The sequence below is a fragment of the Acipenser ruthenus genome, chromosome 1 (genome assembly GCF_902713425.1).
Source record: "Acipenser ruthenus chromosome 1, fAciRut3.2 maternal haplotype, whole genome shotgun sequence".
NCBI classification, from domain to species: Eukaryota; Metazoa; Chordata; class Actinopteri; order Acipenseriformes; family Acipenseridae; genus Acipenser; species Acipenser ruthenus.
In genome coordinates, this window is record NC_081189.1 from 63,191,698 (window position 1) to 63,209,262 (window position 17,565).

Sequence of the window (17,565 nt, forward strand, 5' to 3'; positions counted from 1 at the left end):
ATTCATCTTTTTGCACGGATCAGCCATATACAATAGGCTACTGCAAAAATCAAGGCTCAATACACCTTCAACATCAACCAAGATACTACAATACCTGGCAGCTACTGAAAGCACTAGAAGCCGACTCATTCTACGCTGCATGCTCTAGATATAAATCCATTGCTGTAAAAAAGACTTTATTATGGGGTATACTATAAACCAGCAACATGTTATTATGATCACTGTCCCCTGAGGAACGTAAAGGTTACATTTCACAAGAAGGATGGAAAGTAACAGCCAGAGAACATAACATTTTATATTAAAATGTAGGCTACTATTTAAACTTTTTCATTAAAAAGCGACACATCATCACTAATGCCCATGCATAATTTGGATACAGAAAGATGGAGCCCTCAATAGCTCTGCTAATCCGGTGCAATTGCACAGGGGTAAACTCTTGAAACTAATACAGGGTGATACTAAAGGGCATAACTATTAAAAAAAACCCTGTCATGAAACATATGTCTGAGAATGAAAGGACATACAGTAGTATCCAAGATTAACTGATAAAGAGTCTCAGCTTGACACTTCTATAATGTGAAATAATAATGTAAAAAGAAACAATAAAAGACACTACAGACAATTGCTTGAGACATGTCGAGAATTTAATTGAACATGTTTAGACTTTTCTTCCCATGCTTCCAAAGCGCTGAATATCTCTTCACATAGTAGGCTACAGTACTACTGTAATGTACACTTTATATTTTCTGGATTCCTGTTTTATACTGTCAGAGGTCCAGTGTCCCATTCCAACAAAGGCTACATCCGAAAACAATGCCCTTCACCCTTGAAACTGCCTAACTGGTAAGCAAACCGAAATCTCAACCCTGTGGTACAATAGTGGTGCAATAACTGGATTTGCCAGTATAAAAAAATAACCCATCTGAAATCTACCTTATCTATCAGCCCTGGGGGGTGACTGTGGCTTAATTCTACTGTAGCCTTTCAAGTCTAAAGAGCTGGGTTTAAATCTAATTTAGCTAAATCAAGGCTACAAAACCAGTTCAATTGGTTTGTTTTGGTTTTACTGTAGTTCACATTACAAAACCACCACACAAAACAGGCACAATCAAATTGGCTTCCTCAAAAAGGGAGACCTGTGGCAAAAGCCTTGGAGTGCTCCTACAATTACTGCTCCCAGTTAAATGCTTTTAAAATCAGATCAGCAACTTGGCATGAATATAATGCACAATTCTAAGTATATCAATGAGAGGCTTTTAGTAATCGCTGCTGTCTGGTAAAGGATCGAACCTTTGGCAGCACACTGTGTAAATGATTAAATGTATAGTAATACAATCAATAAACCCATTTACATTATTGACCCCACTGGTACTGATGTATTAATTCTTTAGGCCTAGGTACTGTACATTACTGAAACCTAACATAATCCTGTATTAAACAGTAACTCCATCTACAGCAATAAATAAAAACATGACGCTCTTTTAACTCAATTGTATTGTCCACAAATGCACTTGGTAACACTATGGGAAGTCGTTTGGACGTTCTTTTTAAATATTTACATGCAATTTAGAAAAGGTAGATGCGGTTAATATATAATGATAACAATTAACTTACCATTATTTTAATGAATAACAGTTCCAACGTCTGTGTCTTATTTTTCTTCAGAGTGTCAAATCTGGTTATTCTTGTTGGACTTTGCTTTATCAGGAGTGCAAAGGTCCCAACCAAGATGCAGAGTAGGGAAAAAGAAAAGTAAGCAAACAGCTTGAACAGGACCGATGTTATGGAGATTTCCCGATCGACATACTGAAAAAGTAAAGCTGCACCGAGACAAAGCGCACTAGCAGGCAGGAGAAACCAGGATAAACCAGCGGGTCTGCTGCTGCTGCTGCTGCCATCGCGATGCATGCTGCTGGAAATGACATTTCCTCAACAACGACAAGAAGACGTAGCTCACTCTTCTTGATTGTAACTGACACTCGCTCATAACAAGGAATGCAATTTATCAAAGCAAAGCAAGATGTAGGTTCTGATTAAACTGCGAACCAGAAACAAATAATTTTGACACATCGTTTGCGTATTCAGTGTGTTTAATTTTAAAATGTTAAGTGTTGTGTTTTCTCATAAAACACGTTTCCATTTAATGATTCATAAGCAGTAAGTTGTTCCTTGTGCATATATATATATATATATATATATATATATATATATATATATATATATATATATATATATATATATATATATATATATATATATATTCCAGCGCCAGTAAGACAGGCGGATCTTATTATGATGTAGGTAACTTAAGGAGAAACGTATGGTTTGCTAAGAATTTCTATGTAACGGTTATCAGTTTCGTATCCGCTTCTCTTTAATTGTGCCTTTCAGAATTGAAACTAGCTCCCAATCGGCGTTCTTACTGACACCTGTGTTTGGGGAAATTAAGTAACGGTCTTCAATTTAAGTACCCCGAGTTTCCTGTACTAGTTCAGCCTATTCACCAATCCGAGAGGAAACAAAACTGTGATGCACGTAAACTGTGTTGGGTCAACCACACACATCATCACACCGGTACAGTAGAACGTCGTAAACGACACATTGTTACGTTTATAAACATTTGTCAAAACATGAAAATATTATTTAGAGGTACAACAAGTCCCCCAATGAAATACCGTAGTTTATCACGAGTTTTGTTTTGGTTAAACCAGCAATCTTTGGAACAATTTAAGCACAGAAGTCGCTTTTGTGTAGTCACCTATATGGCAATTTAAATGGTACTGTATGGATCTTTTGTTTATAAGTTTCTTTCAAGATTAATTCCTTCAATCATTTTTTTTTAAAATTTCTAGTGATGTACTTTCAATCATATTACTGTACTTAAGTTGGTTCTAAGTTTGTAAAAAAAAAAAAAAAGAAAGAAAGAAAAAAAAAACCCTTTCAAAAAACGTTACATTTTAAATGTGTTGAACCATGCACAATTTACATTCATAGGGAATATACCTGCATAGTCTTAGAGGTACATGGCTGAAACATACTCCTTCTGCCTTAGTAAGCAATTAATCTGCAATCTTCTTCATGTAAACATCCAGATTTAAGACATTACTGTTTTATACTTATTTAGTTACTGTACCTGTAAAACCTAAATACTAGCAATATTTTAATAGTAGCCTGTTTGCAAACACTAAAAGTCACAATTAAAAACAAGAATACATAACACTGATAATTTAGAATAGAGGGATAATTCTTGCACTATTGTATAGGGCATACTCTGGACTGGACGTGTCGTTTTATACATACACTGTGTGTGTGTGTGTGTGTGTGTGTGTGTGTAGAATAATAGAGAAAAATAATTTAATCTAGGGTTTCTGTGATGTCATAAATTAAGAGACCGAAGTCGAGTTATTTACAAACTGTCACAGAAACCCGAGATGAAATTGTTTTCCTGTAACTCACTAAAGAGGCCCATCTGTTATTTTTTTTTTTTTTTTTTTATAATACATTGATACCCTTATGATGCTAATATTAAAGAAAAGGTTCAGCAGTACAGCTTTTTTTTTTTTTTTTAATGTATATAGCCAAATATAGCCTTCATCCATGTATTCTATATATAATACATGGATGAAGGCTATATTTGCACCCTGAGCCATTCGGGGAAAAAAGGCATAATACCACAGTAGTCACGTCAAAAAGTGATAATTCCTCTAGAGGAAAATATACTTGAACTTTGACCCATTCGACTCCTCGAGACCATCACTACAAATTCAAACACAAAATGTCTCGTTTTCAATCACTCTACAACACCCACATTACAGAAATGTTCATTAATGATCAACAAAATGAGAATACGTTAAAAAAAAAAAAAATGATGTAAAGCTGCTACATTTGTATCTCAGAGAAACTGGAGAGGAACAAGAAATTAAAACAAAGTAAAGGCAATCATCCAAATAAAGCTGAAGCACTAACGGACATAGAACGTCTGTACAGCACTGAAACACTACGTTTAAAAAAAAAAAAAAACTATACTGCTGAACCTCGTTTTCTTTAATAATAGCATCACACGGGTATCCATGTATTATAAAAAAAATAATAGATGGGCCTCTTCAGTGAGTTACTGGAAAACAATTCCATCTCGGGTTTCTGTGACAGTTTATAAATTACTCGACCGTCGGTCTCAATATATATATATATATGCAACAGCGCATCCAGGCCAGAGTATTGGGTCTGCACCATTATAATCCGCTTGCGCCTATAACAACACAGCCTGCAGCTGTGCAGGAGCAGGGAGGCGGCACAGAGAGGCTGCTTGCAGTCACTCCTTGGTGGCATGCATAAGAGTCTGCAGGGGCTGCTGCAAAAAGGCCCCATTGGCTAACGTTGGTGCATCTTTACACCAGCAGTTATCCCTTGGCAGGGGATTCAAGGGACACACCTAGACTGAAACAAGGACCCCCGGACGGGAAATGTTTATATAATGTTGTTTTATTGTTGGTGGGCTTTGGGGTATTTAAGGGGAGCCTGTGAGCTCCTCAGGGCAGAGAGTGTGAGGCAGTTTGCCGTGATTGTTTAGTTGTGTACCTCAATAAAGGTGGGAAACTTCTGCCACGTCCCCGTCCATATCGAGGGGGTCCCCTGATCAGCACTGGCACGGCCCAATATTTACCAGTGAACGGCACAAGGAGCTTACTGCTGTGCAGCTGTGCACAGTGACCGGGGACCTGTCGCCAATGTGGGGGAAGGGGCCAGTGGAGATCCAGGTCGGGGCCCGCACCATGTACCACGAAGTGTGGGTGGCTGTGAACGAGTGGTTTGCAGTGCTCAGGTGTACAGGTGATGGAGGTACTTCAACAACGACAGCGGAGCAGGGAGGCGGCACAGAAAGGCTGCTTGCAATCGTTCTGGGATGGTGCACATGAGAGACAGAGCCTGCAGGGGCTGCTGCAAAAAGGCCTTATAGTCTAACATTGGTGCATCCTTGCACCAGCGGTGACCCCTTTGCAGGGGATTCAAGGGACATACATGTACTGAAACCAGGGACTGGGGGCCCGTGGTGAGAAATGTTTACACAATGTTGTTTTATTGTTGGTGGGCTTTGGGTTATTTAAGGGCTATTTTGCTCAAAAGAGCCAACTTTTCACCATTTCGGTATGTTTCCATACCTTTGTCAAGGGAAAGTGTGTTTGAAAACAGTGGAGGTACTTATAAGCTTTGGATGTCATGGCAACTACACTCATTTATTTCTAGTTAAATCTATTATTGTGATTGTGATGTCATTCACCACATACTGTAGTTGATGATGTAATGATCTACTATTCCTTTCTATTTAAACCTTCAGGCATCATGGTACTGAGTTTATTTATCCATTCATTTTCATTTAGTCTTCTATATTGTACATTGTCTAATTTATTTTTTTCTAAAACTACAAATTTTAGGTCATTCATGTTATGCTTGTTCTTTGTAAAGTGCTGAACCACTGGTTCATTTACATTTGTATTTCTTATGTTTGATAAGTGATTCTGTATGTGTTTGTATAATGTTGTAACTGTCTCTCCTACATATTTCATTTTATTACATTTTTGGCAAAATATACCATAAACAAGGTTGCTAGTTTTGCATGAGGGATTTTTTAAGATTGAGTACTTTTTTTTCTCTACTTGAAATGTTGGGTAATAATTTAGACAATGTAATTATTAATGGTACTCTTTCAATCTTCTTTTATTTCTTTTTTATATTCAAGTAGTTCATTTCTATTGAGTTCTTTCTCAATAATCTGTTCATTATATCCTCTTTTTTAAGATTTATTTTTTAATTCCTTTCTCTGTTTTTATAGTAATTTTTAGCAGAACAGATTATTTTTATCCTTATACCCAGTCCTTTAGGAATGGATCTTTTTGTATGGATAGGACGTGCAGATGACATATGTACGTACTGATGCATATCAGTAGGTTTTGAGTAAAGATCTGTTTTAAAAAAATCCTTGATCAAGTTTAACCAAGGTATCTAAGAATTCAATTTCTGAGTCTGTCCACCTTAGATCTACCAAAATATTAGGATGGATATTATTTGCTTATTCATGAAACTGGAAGAGATTCCTCACCATGTGTCCATATTCCGAAATGTCATCCACGTATCTCATGTATTCTAAAGGTTTCTTGTATACTTGTATACTCAACAACATATCCTCCCATTTACCCATATATGTGCTTGCAAAATGCAAGTCTAACTTTGAGCCTATTGCTGTGCCATCATTCTGCTTGAAACATGTATTTCCAAATGTAAAATAACTATTTCCTAAAACTATCTTGATCATATTTAATCTCTTCTGTAGGTATTATGTTCTTATCTTTTCTGTTATCCAGTGCCTCTTTACATGCTTCTACAGTTTCATTCCTAGGAACACTGGGGTACAGGGATTTTACATCTGTGCAAAATAAAATAGTATTCTCTGGAAGTTTATTTTTTAATCTGTTAATCCTATTCAGAAAAGGTGTTGTATCTTTAACATAGCTAGGTAAACTTTCAACATGTGGCTGCAACTGCCTCTCAGCTATTTCTGCAATGACGTATGTTGGGTTATCAATTGTGCTAACAATCATTCGCATTGGGGGTTTATCTTTGTGCATTTTTGGGTTACCTCTAACCAAACCTATTCTTGGATTTTGAGGGAGCGTGTCATTTTTTTAATTTGTTTGATATAAATCCATTTTTATACAATCTATCTGGTAAAATTCTCTCTTATTTTACTATGAGATTAATGTTATTAGTTTGTACTTCTTCATATGTATTTAAATTTTGCAATTCAGTCCCTACTGCTTCAATATAATCAACTTTGTTCATTTATATGCCCAATGTTTATTTATTGTTCAGTATAAGTCGCTGAAACTAATGGTTATACTAGGGTAGACTTTTATTTTTATAAAGTTACTTATTGCTGAAAAAAAATACATTATTGTGTTGTTTTGTGTATAAGCAGCTCACGACCAGTTGAAAACCCCAAAAGCACTTATTGGTTCGCTTTACAACAAGATCCCAGGTCTATAGATGTGTGGGTGTTTTTACTTACCATAGACAAACTTTTATTTGATTTTCAAAGTCTTGATCCATAACTTCGGAGTGACAGGCAATTATATTTTTAGAGGAAATCTAAAAAGCGTTTTTAAATGGATAATGCTTTCACAACACAATAACGTCACCAGACCTACATTGAATATGGTTGGAAAAATATTTGGAATAATGTAGCAGTGCCTGGTTAAAAAGGGAATATTTACACGCAGCCAGAATTAGTAAACATGCGACATAACAAATGACAACGATGCCATGATGCCAGGACTGGGGCAAGTCATATTACATCTCCCCATCTGCGTCTTTGGGGACTTTTCACCTTCATCGAAAAGTGAAGGTTTATTCCACAAGACACTTACAACATGAATGGCTATGTGTGCTACGATTGGCTGAAACGGCCTTCGGTGTCTAACAGGGGACATAGATGGACGGGCTTGCTTTCATCAGTACCCTAGTAAGGTAGCACGAGTTTTTAGCGCCATCTCTTGGTACTTCTCTCACTACACCCCCAGCCATGGAACTATCTGCTGTCAGGAAGTGACGTTGGTTAGTTACAGTAGGTTTTTCCTTTCAGACCCTGCCAGTGTTGGAGATGAGAGCTGTATTAGTACAAACTAGTAATTAGTGATTCAATCACGATTGTAAAACATCCTTAATTGTAAAATTGCTCTTTGATCTACAGGGGGCAAGATACTAAGAACGCGGGTCCCTTGGTTATTTGGAAAACAAACACCTCTGGCGACGTCTTTACTGCACAGGTTAGTGCTGAATTTGTAGCAACAAGAACAACACAGTGCCACAACCTGAGTATGTGTACAGTATGTAAGACATATACATTTGTAGGACTTATTTGGTATTAATTACAGTATGCTTGACATATGGTTTAGACATAGCATGTGACTACGATACAACATTTTAAAAAGCGTAGCTATGGCATGTATTGTTTTGTTTTTTATAACTATTTGTATGGGTCTTTCTCATGTTGTCTGCTAATTCGTTGTAATAATAACAGTGGATATTATTAATCGATTGCTATTGAAACACGCACCTATCATAAGACTGTCAAAAAAATACCACGACGGGAAACATTTCCTGATCCGTCACGTGTTTTGTCGACGAACTGTTCTCTCACTGGTTTGGCAGATTTTGGAATCCAAATCCTACTGTAGCAAAAAATATAAAATGTGTATTATCTAGTCTCAGTGGCGCCGTCTATCGCATTAGTGCAGTTAACACATTAAAGTGCCAAACAATGAGCTTGAAGGTGTAATTTATGACGTCCAAATATGACTGTAGGTTTCAAGGAGGAAGGAGGCTTGTTGTGCTCCTGTTTTCTGACAGCAGTGCTGTCTGTACAGTGCTTAGTTGGCAAACCTACGTTAAGCCGATATGGGTATGTTGTGTGGCCATCTGAGATTTTCCATCTCTGTATGTGGTCATTCCAGCTTAAGTGGACCACATTTAGGGGATGTATTTCTTCCATTTGATTTGTATGATTCCATTGCAAGTAGGCAAACATCAATAAAATCTGGTTCTTGCAAAAGATTGGAGGAAAAAATAATAAAAAAAAGTTTTAATTCTCATCTCTGCCCCAGTCCTTCAGTTCTTAGGAGCCAAATTCCCTGCGTCTTGTTATTGTTACGTCTCATGAACCATTTCACATTCCAAGCTTTGTAAAATGCAAAAAGGTTAATTGTGTTACTCTTAAAAAAAAAAAAAAAAAAAATATATATATATATATATATATATATATATATATATATATATATATATACACACACACACACACTATATGTGATGGAGAAAATGGTTCTAGGGTACAACATGTGCTGTGTCCATTAGAAAAGAAGAGCTGTGTAATTCATAGCCCACAAAAATGCCAAATCCTTTTGACCTTTACAAAAATGCTAGGATCAATTTAAAGCTTTTTTTTAAGCTTTCTACCAAAAAACTAATTTATTACCACTTTTTTTTTGTTTGTTTGTTTTGTCCACATCTCCCCAATCAGCAATGGTAAGATATAGTCTTCACAATGGGTTGAAGATGTTTCCTGTACATTTTTTAGATTATCTGCTTTACAGCCTGCAAATTGTCCCTCAAATTATTATCAGACCTAAAAGTACATTTTTTAAAGAAGCACTTTTGCACATGAAGCAAATTGTAAGTGTTCCATTAAGGGTATAGAAATTCCATTTCAAAAGCTTCATGATATAGCCTAGTCAAAATATCATGTGATTTCTCAAAAAACATTGCAAAACAACACAGGCCTGAAAGCAAGATGGCAGCCTGTTAGATTGAACAAAACAAATGTAATTTTCATTTTATATAACATAAGAACAATTTATTATAAAATATTTAAATTACATTTCTAATAATGTGTCCTTTCATTTCTGAAAGTATGAAGTGCCAAGCTTATTGTGCTTTGTATTTTCTAAAGGCACTGTTAGAAAGAAGTGAGCAAATCAGAACGGTATCATGTATAGCCCTAAGGACTTAGAGGGTGAAGTGGACCATTCCTTTTTTGACAGCGATGATGGCAAAGAACAGGAAAAAGACGTAAAAGAGGCCAACAATAGCAAACATCAAGAACACAATGAGCTGAAGCAGACCACCGCTAAAGGAAAAGGAACAAGTAAACTGGGAAGAGACGGAAACAGTGAAGAAATTAGAGAAGAGCAAGAATATAGAGAATCAAGCAGTGGCTCAGTAAAAGAGGAGTGTAGTCTCTCAGCAAGCTCTTCCTCACTGTCATCATTGGCAAGATCAGAGGTTAGTAGCAGTAATCTGGAGGGAGCCTCTGGCAGCCAGATAAAAATCCCAGAAAAAATCAGATCATGTTCATCTGCCGAGGAGAGAGAGGATGATGATGAGAGTGAGGATGGTTACAACAGAAGTGAAGAAGACAGTGAGGAAGAGCCAGATCAAGACCATTCCAGGTGTAAATCTGCTCATCACAACAGTTCGAAAAAAGTGAGCAGCAAATACAGAAACTATAGCCCTGCTTTGTCATCGGAATCCGAGAGTTCCAGCAGTGAATCGGAGAGTTACACGTCGCCCAGAAAAAAATCAGTCGGGTTGTCACTCTCTTCCCCCAGACACCGATCCAAATTATATTTAATACCAAGAAAAGATAAAACTAGGCTGCCGGAGGAATCTGAAGATACAGTGACAGATGTAACTCCATTGTCCACTCCTGACATCAGCCCTGTTCAGTCTTTTGATTTAGCAATGGCAAAAGAGAACCTGAAGAAGAAGCCAATTAAAAAGCAGGGCAATGTGAGCCTTGGGCTCTATGGGGATTCTGGAGATTATTACCCTGATGAAGGTGAAAAGAGGACCGCAAAGACACAGATGGAGAGATGTGATATGTCTAGCCCCAGGTCTGGCATCAGCTTGGCATCGTCTGCGTCTTTGGAGTCTGGTGTTGGTAGCAGGCATGACCAAAAGTTATTAAGTGATGCCATGGATCTTAATCAGCTTCTAAAAGGTACTTTTAAATTCAATTTTAAACTTGTACAATTTTAATAAAGCAGCATAAAACCTAACATACTGTAACGTCCTAACATTTAAATCATGCAGAATTGTTAGTGTAAAGATTATGCACTAGATATTTCATATGTATTGGAGATGTATGAGAGTGTTTATAAAAGGCTATGTAAATCATACATAGTCATGTTCTGATAGATGGAGAGTGATTATATGCCATTAGCTGTGCCTGTTGAAATGTGTCATGCAGTGTTGTTGAGCTTTTATGTTTCTGTCTCATTTGGCAACAGAAAGAGAAATGCTCCATATAATCTGAGATAAAGCCAGCATTTCTCCATGTGATGCACCATGCAGTCACCATCATTTCTGGAATTTAGAGAGCAAAGACCTTTTTACTGGACACAGAAATGATTTGCTGGTTTTACCACTATTCAAACCAGCTCAGATCAGCTGAAAGAAAATAGTTTGAAACAAGCAATTTTGTGTAATAATTAATTAAAACTTCATCCCTATTCTGTGAAGCTTGTATGCATCTGGAAAGCAAGACACAGACAAATCTGGTCATTGATTGCCCAAGCCGGAAGTCAAGAAAAAACTTTTCATTCAGCAACGAGGAGGTGAGGCGTGTGGATCGAGAGAACCAGAGATTACTGAGAGAACTTTCCAAACCAATGAGTAAGAGTCCCAGTCCAAAGAAACCTGCCAATCCCCCTACAAGGCTGTACCACAGTGCTCTCAACAGGCAGCGGGAACAGGAAAAAATCGAGAGAGAAAACATGGTGAGTAACATTTACAAGATGAGATGCTATGTCTGCTTGAATGCATAGTAACAAGGTTATAAACTGCACACCAACAACAGCAGTGAAGTGCAGCAAACCCAATGTCTTTACACCTTGCATTTTATTAGCTGGACTTTCAATGAAAAAAGTTAAGGTAAAGTATATTTAAATCTGCAGTGTCCCTAAGTGCAGGAATTTATAATCTGATGTGAAAATAATAGTACTGACCACCAGGAGGCGCTTATGCTCCTTTATGAAATGTGTTTGTGGTCTTCAGTAACACTTATTAGCAAAGAAGCAGGATACATACTTGAGGGTGTTCATATGTTATGCCTAATAGAGAGTTGCTTGAAATGTAAGATTGTTTATTTTTTTAAATAAATGATAACCATTAATAACTAATCGGAACAAAACAAATATGACATGAGATTCTAATTAAGCAATAGGACCCAAAGAAGAGGGCTCAACTACCTGGTACAAATGCAGTATAATCTAAAATATTAGGAACATTACAAATTAGAACCCAATAGTAGGAGCAAATGGTATGCTAAGAAGTGATGAGCACTGATGGGCCAAACAGCCTCTTTAAACTTTCCTTATGTGATAAGTTTTGTTAAATGTCCCGTCTGGAAAGCTTATTGAGCAAAGGCTTATTGTTATAGATGTTCTTGTCCTTTGTTTGCAAATAGTGTGTCATATATAAACATACATTGATAAGTAGTGATCTTAATGAATAATGATTAGGGTTAGTTGGGGCAAATATTATGTTTATGATATTCTTACTGAACTCTATCCTTGAAATGGAAATGTGTATTGACCCCAGCCTGCACCAACTCTTTAGGTAGAATTTTATTCCAGCACAAATAACAAATCTTTTAACTCAACAAATGCCCAGATTTCTAGCCACTTGATGAGGTATAGACATCCCAAGCTGTAACAGCAATCAGTGCTGTTAAATCAGGGTGAGACGGTTCAGAAAGTGCAATAGAAGAAACTCCACAACAGTGAAAGTAGAGGCGACTTAACATAAATAGTTGGTAACAGGTGCTGCAGAAAACCAGTCGACTGACAGCACACACTGTGCAGCGCCTCGGGGTGAAGTACAAAGCGAGACTGCCTAAAACTCAATGGGGGAAAAAAAAAATTCGACTCGCATTATGAACTGGTATAAAACCAAAATGCCTTCTCTGTGTCATTGTTTTAAAGTTTTCAATTGTATTGCTGTCCTTTGGCGTGGTATACTTTGCACCATTTGTCATAGTTTGAGGACTGCCCTGTAGTTGACTGCCTATTCATAGAACAGTGTAACTGAATACTGTATATGATCTTTTTACGTCTGTGGTTCCACATTGGGACATGGTTTTGATGTGAGATTCATAACTAGGCTTGGAAAGGGTATGTGCGCAGTAGGTTTTGTTCTTCATTTGGGCACTTCGCTTTTACCCCTGAGCACTCTGAGCTGTATTACTATTGATTGACCTTTCTGTTCAAAGGAGGTGACATTTACATGTTTCATCTGAACAGTTCTAAAGAGATGCAGCTGAATGAGTTCAGGACAGGAATAATTATACACTAAGGATGCATCACAGTATAAAGGATATCCCATATGATATCACAACAGATGAAAGAACAATAGGGGTTGTACCCCAAGTATTTTCCATATCCCTGTTTTATTTTTATTTTTTTTTAGCAATTATGAGAATTTGATGTATACATTTGTACATGGATTCTGTTGTGCAGGTTGTGGTGATCTATTTTTTCATAATACTAATACAGCCTGAAATTGTGATAATGGGGGATATGTTTCTTACAGACATACTTGTTTAAAAAAGATGGATGACAGAATGAAATAATGAAGTTTACAGTAGGTGCTGTGGTACCTTAAAATATGTAGAAGATTTTCTTTTGGCCTGATTTAATGCTACTGTAACTAAAGAAAGTGTTACATTCTTTTTACAACGCTATAATAAGAAGCCATTCTGTACCACCTTGTAATACAGTTGTTAATACAATTGCGTTATGGGGAAAAAAATAAGCCTTATTACAAATTCTGCTTTATTAATGGCCACCTTGTAATATAAAGATAGCCGTGCAAATGTAGCTTACTCTACTTGAATAGTAAAATGGAATATAAAGCAGGTTTCTGAATAATTTTGTATTACTCTCAGCACACTGAGAACATAATGTTTTAGAAACTGTTATGACATTATAGTTACTGAACATAGTGTGATCAAGTGTTACGCACGTGGAAGTGGCATTTGGAGACTGTTCTAAGATTTCATATTTTGGAAATGGTACAACTTTATCCCTGTGCTATTTCAGGCAGTAGTGCTTCCTATGGCTTCTGCTTACCTAGTTATTTCCATTTGACGCTGAACAGACTGTGTCTTGTGACATGTTGAATAACAGCCAATAATTCTTTTAAAACTCAGTGGGGTCTATTGAGTCGATCTAAACAGTGATAGATCTAAATAATACAGCGACTGTTAACATAAAATAGGTATCAAGGTTGTGCATATCGAACATCTAACAGTGCATGTGAGGGTAGATCATAGTTTTAAACTGAATAGACCCTGGTGTTAATATAAAAAAGCCTTTTATAAAAATGTACTGTTAAGTGTACAATGTATTTATTGCTAAGAAAAATCTTAAATGTTTGTTATTTTAATTTCTCTTTACATTCACTTTTTAAAATGTACTGGTGTTATTTTGAGGTAGATTCCTGATCATTGTAAACCCTATCAAAATTATTGACCCAAGTCCAGGTTGCTGTAGGATTTATTGAGTTTGCTGTAAGGCTTTGGTGTCACCTACACTCCCAGTCCTAAATGATTCGCAGTGAGCTGTACATCTTTTTTTATATAATTGTTGTGTGTCCAGTAGGAATTCAGTAAATATTTGAACTTTTCAGCAGGGCATTTCTTAATGAATTAAGTTGCTGTAAACAAAGCAAGCAAAACATTTAAAAGTAAGTAATGCAAACAGTGTAGGTCTTGTAGATGTGTGTTGCAGCCAACTAGCACAGATGAAACAAAGTAGCAAGGTCATTGCTTAAGGACAGTTAGTGCATGTGAATGGAATATGTTTTAGTAGAAGCTTGTGCTTAGCATTTGACAGCCTTACATAGGCATTATGAAAGGCCACAGGGAATGTACTAAGTATCTCTAGAAATTAGTTAATAAACACTGTGGAAAACACAAAATATACTCCCCTCGAAACCATCACTTTCAATTCAAACACTAAATGTCTCTTTTTCAATCACTCGACAACACCCACAGTACAGAAATGTTCATTAATGATCAACAAAATGAGAATATGTTAAAAAAAAATGTAAAGCTGGTACATTCGTATCTCACAGAAACTGGAGAAACAGATAACGACACAGAACGTCTGTACAGCACTAAAACACTGTTTAAAAAAGAAAAAGAAAAACACGAACTGTACTGCTGAACCTCGTCTTCTTTAATATTAGCATCACACGGGTATCCATGTATTATAAAAAATAATAGATGGGCCTCTTCAGTGAGTTACAGGAAAACAATTCCATCTCAGGTTTCTGTGACAGTTTATAAATTACTCGACCTTCGGTTATCGTAATTTTCAAAGAAACCGTAGATGAAATTATTTTCCTGTAAGCCCATCTATTATTCTCTATATATTGGCTTATGTTATGAAGACCTCCTAGAAAAAGTGTTCTGTTCATATATTTACATAGGTTGTTAATGTCTTTAACTTTAGGCTTTCCTGAAAAGACTTGAATCAGTGAAGCCAACATTGGGATTGAAACGTTCTGAACAGTTATCAGACTATCAGCGCCAGATGAAGTACATGGGCTCAGTACCTTCAGGCAGAATGAGCTCAGCAGGTAAGCTGTCTATTCAGAACTCTACTACCTTTTAGAGGGCTTGGCCAAAGATTTAGAATACCCTGCTACCAAAGCCCACAATGCTTAGCTAACAGCACATTGTGTAAACCGTTATTATTATTTTATTTCTTAGCAGTTATTATTATTTTATTTCTTGTAAGTCGCCCTTATCCAGGGCGACTTACAATTGTTACAAGATATCACATTATTTTGTTGTGTTATGTCCAATTTTTAAGGTCTCTCTGATAAGTGCCCTAATACTTTATGGTGTGCATGTCTGTGGGCTTGATCTGTCATGACCCACATGCTTTTTTAGAAATGCCAGAAACACCAGGAGGAAAGCCTTCTTGGGCACTTGGCCACTGTTTTGGGGGTCGAGACAGTTTCATGGGCACCTATGACTTTACCTTAGTGCTGGGTCAAATATCAGAATAATCAAACAAATATTTTTTGACATGAATTTGGATACAAAATTCAGATGTTCATATTCACTAGAACTGACAAAAATACTGCACTTATTTACCACCTCATCAGAAGTTGTGCGACAGTTTCAATAATCGCAAATAAAAAGGAGCTCTGTGTGATATGCAAGATAAAATATATTTTTTAAAAAAATTAAAATTTAAAAAAAAAACAACCACAGGATCAACACAGCAGCATTAGCCTCTATTTATTATTATTATTATTATTATTATTATTTATTTCTTAGCAGACACCCTTATCCAGGGCGATTTAAAAGTTTTAGATAGCAAAAAGTAAACAAACCAGATTATTGTGCGCGCACACATAATCTCTATGGAAGGCCATCTGGCTCAAAAAAGCATTGTGCTGCTTTAGAGCGAGTCAGAATCTCATGGGACAGAAAAAGGCAACTGTGCCCAACTCGCTCAAACTGCCCAACTTGCTGGAAATGTTGTGTTGTGATTTTTTATATAGATTGTATGTGTTAGATATTTTTTGTTGCAACTTTCCTGTTATGTGGAATGTAATAAACGAGAACCAAAATGGTGAGTTTTATTCCCCTTCATTTTACAATGCCATTTCCACGTTTTTGTTTTATTTGAAGTGTTTAACATAAAATTTAAGTTTTCATTTGCTTGTTCAGCTACAAAAAGGCACAAGTAAGCCTTGTGTTATTACTTTATGAGAACGTGTTTATGGCTACTGTTACTACTACTATTGTAACATCTTGCTGTAAATAAAGGCACACACGTGGGGCCACGCCCCCCTGCTACAGTGCTCTCTCTGCCTGCGTTCTGAATAATATAATGGCTTTATTACTTTTTGAAAACGAACAAATATTTGAATTACGAGCAAATATCTAAACATGAAAATCCTGTGTTCTTCCTGGCACTTACCTACAACTAACACACATGGCTTATCTGGCAAAAACATTTTGTGTAGAAGGCTTACTCAGATATAACCCATTTCAAGGATGGTTCCTTCTTGGGGGACCCTGGAATCTCTTTTCTGAACAGACTGTACACAAATGTTACTCTGCCCCTAATAAAACATACATATGACTAAGGGGGATGATCTGGACATTAATATTCCCTTGCATGTTTTTGTACGTTTTAATAACCTTTATTTGTCTTCAATAGGTGGATCTACTAGATCAGCCAGTGTTGCAAGCAATTGTAGTAAAAGACCAAAATCCAGTGTATCCACTACTGCTGTGTCCAGTCCAAGCAGAGCTGCTGAAGCAAGAGCTGCTTGGTTGTAATTCCCATTCATTAATATCTTTACTATGTGGTGCATGGTGGACATGTTTTCCGTTATAAAGATATCCGATACTGTGCAGCTTCTGTGTAAATGTCAGATAAATCATTTTGTAATTTTGACTCAACCGAGACAGTAAAACCATTACATATTAAGCCAAACCAATTTACTTTGTAGTGTGTTATTTAGCAGTAAAGTTTGAAATTTGTAATTTAAAGTATCCGTAAAATCTGTAACAGGGTTAAACGGTATCAAGGATGTACTGCAGTTTGCATTTTGATTAAACATTTTCTGTTCATTTAAAGTAATTGAAACAAAAGATGTATATTTTATACAGTGGTAAAATGATATTGATATTATGTTTGTCAATAAAGCTACTTGTTACATAATCTGCCGGGGTTTTTTTTATGTGTTAACATAAATTAATTGCATTGACAAAAATGTTAAAACAGTTTGTTCCAATAGTTTGACCTTCGGACAGTCTACCATTTCTGACCCAACTAAGTCCTCCTGACTCTTGTTAGTGATTTAGTAGTTAGTTATACAGAGATGGAAATAAGACTCATATTGCATAGCAGTTTCACCCATTACAGGTTTAGTGTAGGTCTGTCTTTTTAAACTCATAGTAAAACCCAGACTTGATCAAACTGTTAT

At 36.5% G+C, this 17,565-nt stretch overlaps 2 protein-coding genes across 4 annotated transcripts in view; one reads left to right on the forward strand and one right to left on the reverse strand.

Annotated features, from left to right (window-relative positions):
• Positions 1-2,151, reverse strand: part of LOC117421149 (sorting nexin-25-like) — a 62,414-nt gene extending 60,263 nt beyond the window's left edge. Inside the window, exon 1 of the mRNA XM_034035141.3 lies at positions 1,615-2,151. Within this exon, the coding sequence (XP_033891032.3) occupies positions 1,615-1,908 (294 nt within the window). The 5' untranslated portion in view covers positions 1,909-2,151. The remainder of the gene's footprint in view (positions 1-1,614) is intronic.
• LOC117420836 (cilia- and flagella-associated protein 97-like) overlaps positions 1-17,300 on the forward strand; it is a 53,762-nt gene extending 36,462 nt beyond the window's left edge. The window contains exons 1-6 of one of the 3 annotated variants that reach the window (XM_034034518.3): positions 7,515-7,618; positions 7,745-7,820; positions 9,500-10,549; positions 11,071-11,327; positions 15,066-15,192; positions 16,794-17,300. In XM_034034518.3, coding sequence (XP_033890409.1) covers positions 9,538-10,549; positions 11,071-11,327; positions 15,066-15,192; positions 16,794-16,915 — 1,518 coding nt within the window. In that variant the 5' untranslated portion in view covers positions 7,515-7,618; positions 7,745-7,820; positions 9,500-9,537 and the 3' untranslated portion in view covers positions 16,916-17,300. Of the gene's footprint in view, positions 1-7,514; positions 7,619-7,744; positions 7,821-9,499; positions 10,550-11,070; positions 11,328-15,065; positions 15,193-16,793 lie in introns of those variants that run through there. The other 2 variants (XM_059027285.1, XM_059027289.1) reach the window with 2 other exon arrangements.
• The last annotated feature ends 265 nt before the right edge of the window (positions 17,301-17,565 follow it).